This window comes from Penaeus chinensis, chromosome 7, assembly GCF_019202785.1.
Source record: "Penaeus chinensis breed Huanghai No. 1 chromosome 7, ASM1920278v2, whole genome shotgun sequence".
NCBI lineage: Eukaryota > Metazoa > Arthropoda > Malacostraca > Decapoda > Penaeidae > Penaeus > Penaeus chinensis.
Window position 1 is genome coordinate 5218006 of NC_061825.1, and position 2500 is coordinate 5220505.

General features: G+C 40.2%; 1 protein-coding gene across 1 annotated transcript in view; it reads left to right on the forward strand.

Annotated features, from left to right (window-relative positions):
• The first annotated feature begins 488 nt into the window (after positions 1-488).
• LOC125027596 (oplophorus-luciferin 2-monooxygenase non-catalytic subunit-like) overlaps positions 489-2500 on the forward strand; it is a 4108-nt gene continuing 2096 nt past the window's right edge. The window contains exons 1-2 of the mRNA XM_047616707.1: positions 489-1204; positions 1695-1853. Coding sequence (XP_047472663.1) covers positions 541-1204; positions 1695-1853 — 823 coding nt within the window. The 5' untranslated portion in view covers positions 489-540. The remainder of the gene's footprint in view (positions 1205-1694; positions 1854-2500) is intronic.

A 2500-nucleotide genomic window follows, 5' to 3' on the forward strand; every position in this document is an offset into this window, starting at 1 on the left:
ACGAATACAACCGTCCTCAGCCACCGCATGATGTTGACGTTTTCTTCTTCTCGTGGGCGTGGGCGCTGAAGCGACGTCTTGACAAATCTTCGGGTTCTCTTTAGCTCTCGACACAACACGAGATCTTTCGGGAGGGGGAAAGGGGTTGCGTGTGCGTGTGAGGAGGAGGGGGGGTTGTGTGTGTGTGTGTGTGTGTGTGTGTGTGTGTGTGTGTGTGTGCGTGTGTGTGCGTGCGTGTGCGTGTATGTTTGTTATTTAGTCTTTTAGTCTGTGTGTGTTGTCTTCAGTTAGGAGGCACCATCATTTTTTACCTTGATGCTATGTGTTCATAATTACCCTGTTTGGACACGATTCTTTGGACTGTAGCTTGCATCAATATGACACTGGGTAAGCCTTATCTTATCTGCGAGTTCCCAGGGCCACGAAAGGCCCAACATAACTTTGTCCTCTCAGCATAACATGGCAGTGTCATTGCTGGTAGCGTCCACTCCAGATACCGCTGCTGAAATACCTTATACTAATATCCTGATCACTCTTAAAATGCTAAGTTCCAAGAAGTGTTTGGGTGTTGCAACTTTCCTCTTAATCATATGTGAAGTTCGAGGGGCTTTGGGCACCAATAATGTAACCAGCGTCCAGGAGAACCGTCATGCACGCGTCCTTCCATGCCCGATCCCTGAAGACATTCTCCCATGCACGTGCTCTGTAGACGTCGACGGAGCAATAGACATGGACTGTTCACACGTCGCGAGCGAAGAACAACTAGCCAGGGTGTTCAGCGCGACCATCCCGTTTCCCAATTTCCGGAGACTCGTCATTTCGCAGAATACCCACTTAAAGTCCCTACAGCGAGGCGCCTTAGGCGAGACATCGTTCAGGGAAATCTTCGTCATAGGGAGTGTCCTGCAGGAAGTCCAAGAAGGGGCCCTGAGCAACAGCTACACTACTCTGACTGACATCCGCATCTACTCCAACAACCTGTCTGAATTTCCCTTCCAAGAACTGCCCCTTTTCACCGCTCTGCTCCGCCTGGACTTGAATCACAACAACCTCTATAACTTCCCGTTTCTGAACTCGGATGTTCTGACCTACATCGACTTGGGATTCAACCACATCAGCGAACTTCCGAGCGAGGGCTTCAGGAACCTCTCGCAGCTGGCCGAGGTTCACCTGCCCGGAAACAGGATCCAGGAGATTCATACAGGTATTTGGTGCCTTTTTTTTTTGCAAAGTTTGTCGTATTTTTCCCCAGTCACCAGGATTACAACATATATATATATATAATATATACGGTAAACAAGATATATACAGTAAATAAATTAAAAAGGTTATATATATATACGTATTTTTTTTTTTTTTTACCGTATAGTCCCGAAGAGGGAAATAATGTATCTAAAATAACAATGAAATACCTAAAATAACAACAAAATATCTATAATAACAAAGAAATTCTTAATCAGATATAATTATCATCACTATTACCATTATCATCTTTATTACTATAAAAAAAAAGAAAGAAAGATAAAAAAGAAAAGAACAAATGTATATATATACATATATATTCATATATATATACACACACATATGATTATATATACATATACATACACACACATATATATATAATCGAAATAATCATCATAAACCAAAAAACAATATCACGCAATCACAGCGCCCCCCCCCCCATCCCACAGGCACCTTCGCAGGGTACGCGAGACTGGCCTTCGTGTCTCTCGGCGACAATCAGCTGACCCACGTTTTCCCCGGGGCGATCCAGCTGACCTCGACCCAGCACAACGTCGTCTATCTCCACGACAACTTCTTAACCTCGTTGGACGTCAATGCCATTGCAGGTCAGGGTAGTAGTAGTAGTAGTAGTAGTAGTAGTAGTAGTAGTGGCGGTAGTAGCAATAGTAGTGATAGTAGTATTAGTAGTGTTATTAGTAGAGTGATAGAAGTTGTAGCAGTAGTAGTAGTAGTAGTAATAAGAGTAATAGTAATAGTAGTAGTAATAGTAGTAGTAGTAATGTAGTAATAGTAATAGTAGTAGTAATAGTAGTAGTAGTAATAGTAGTGATAGTAGTATTAGTATTAGTAGTAACAGAAGTTGTAGTAGTAGCAGTAGTAGTAGTAGTAATAGTAGTAATAGTAATAGTAGTAGTAATAGTAGTAGTAGCAGTAGTAGTAATAGTAATAGTAGTAATAGTAGTAGTAGTAATAGTAGTGATAATAATATTAGTATTAGTATTAGTAATGGTAGTAGTGAAAGTAGTAGTAATAATAGTAGTTGTAGTAATAGTAGCAGTAGTAGTAGTAATAGTAGTGACATTAGTATTGGTATTAGTAGTAGTAGCAGTAGTAGTAGAAATAGTAGTAATAAGGATCACAGTAGTGATAATGATAATGAAATAATAATAGTATGATAATAATGATAGTGATGATGATGGTAATGATGATGACAGTGATGATAATGAAAATCATGATAATAATAATGATAGTA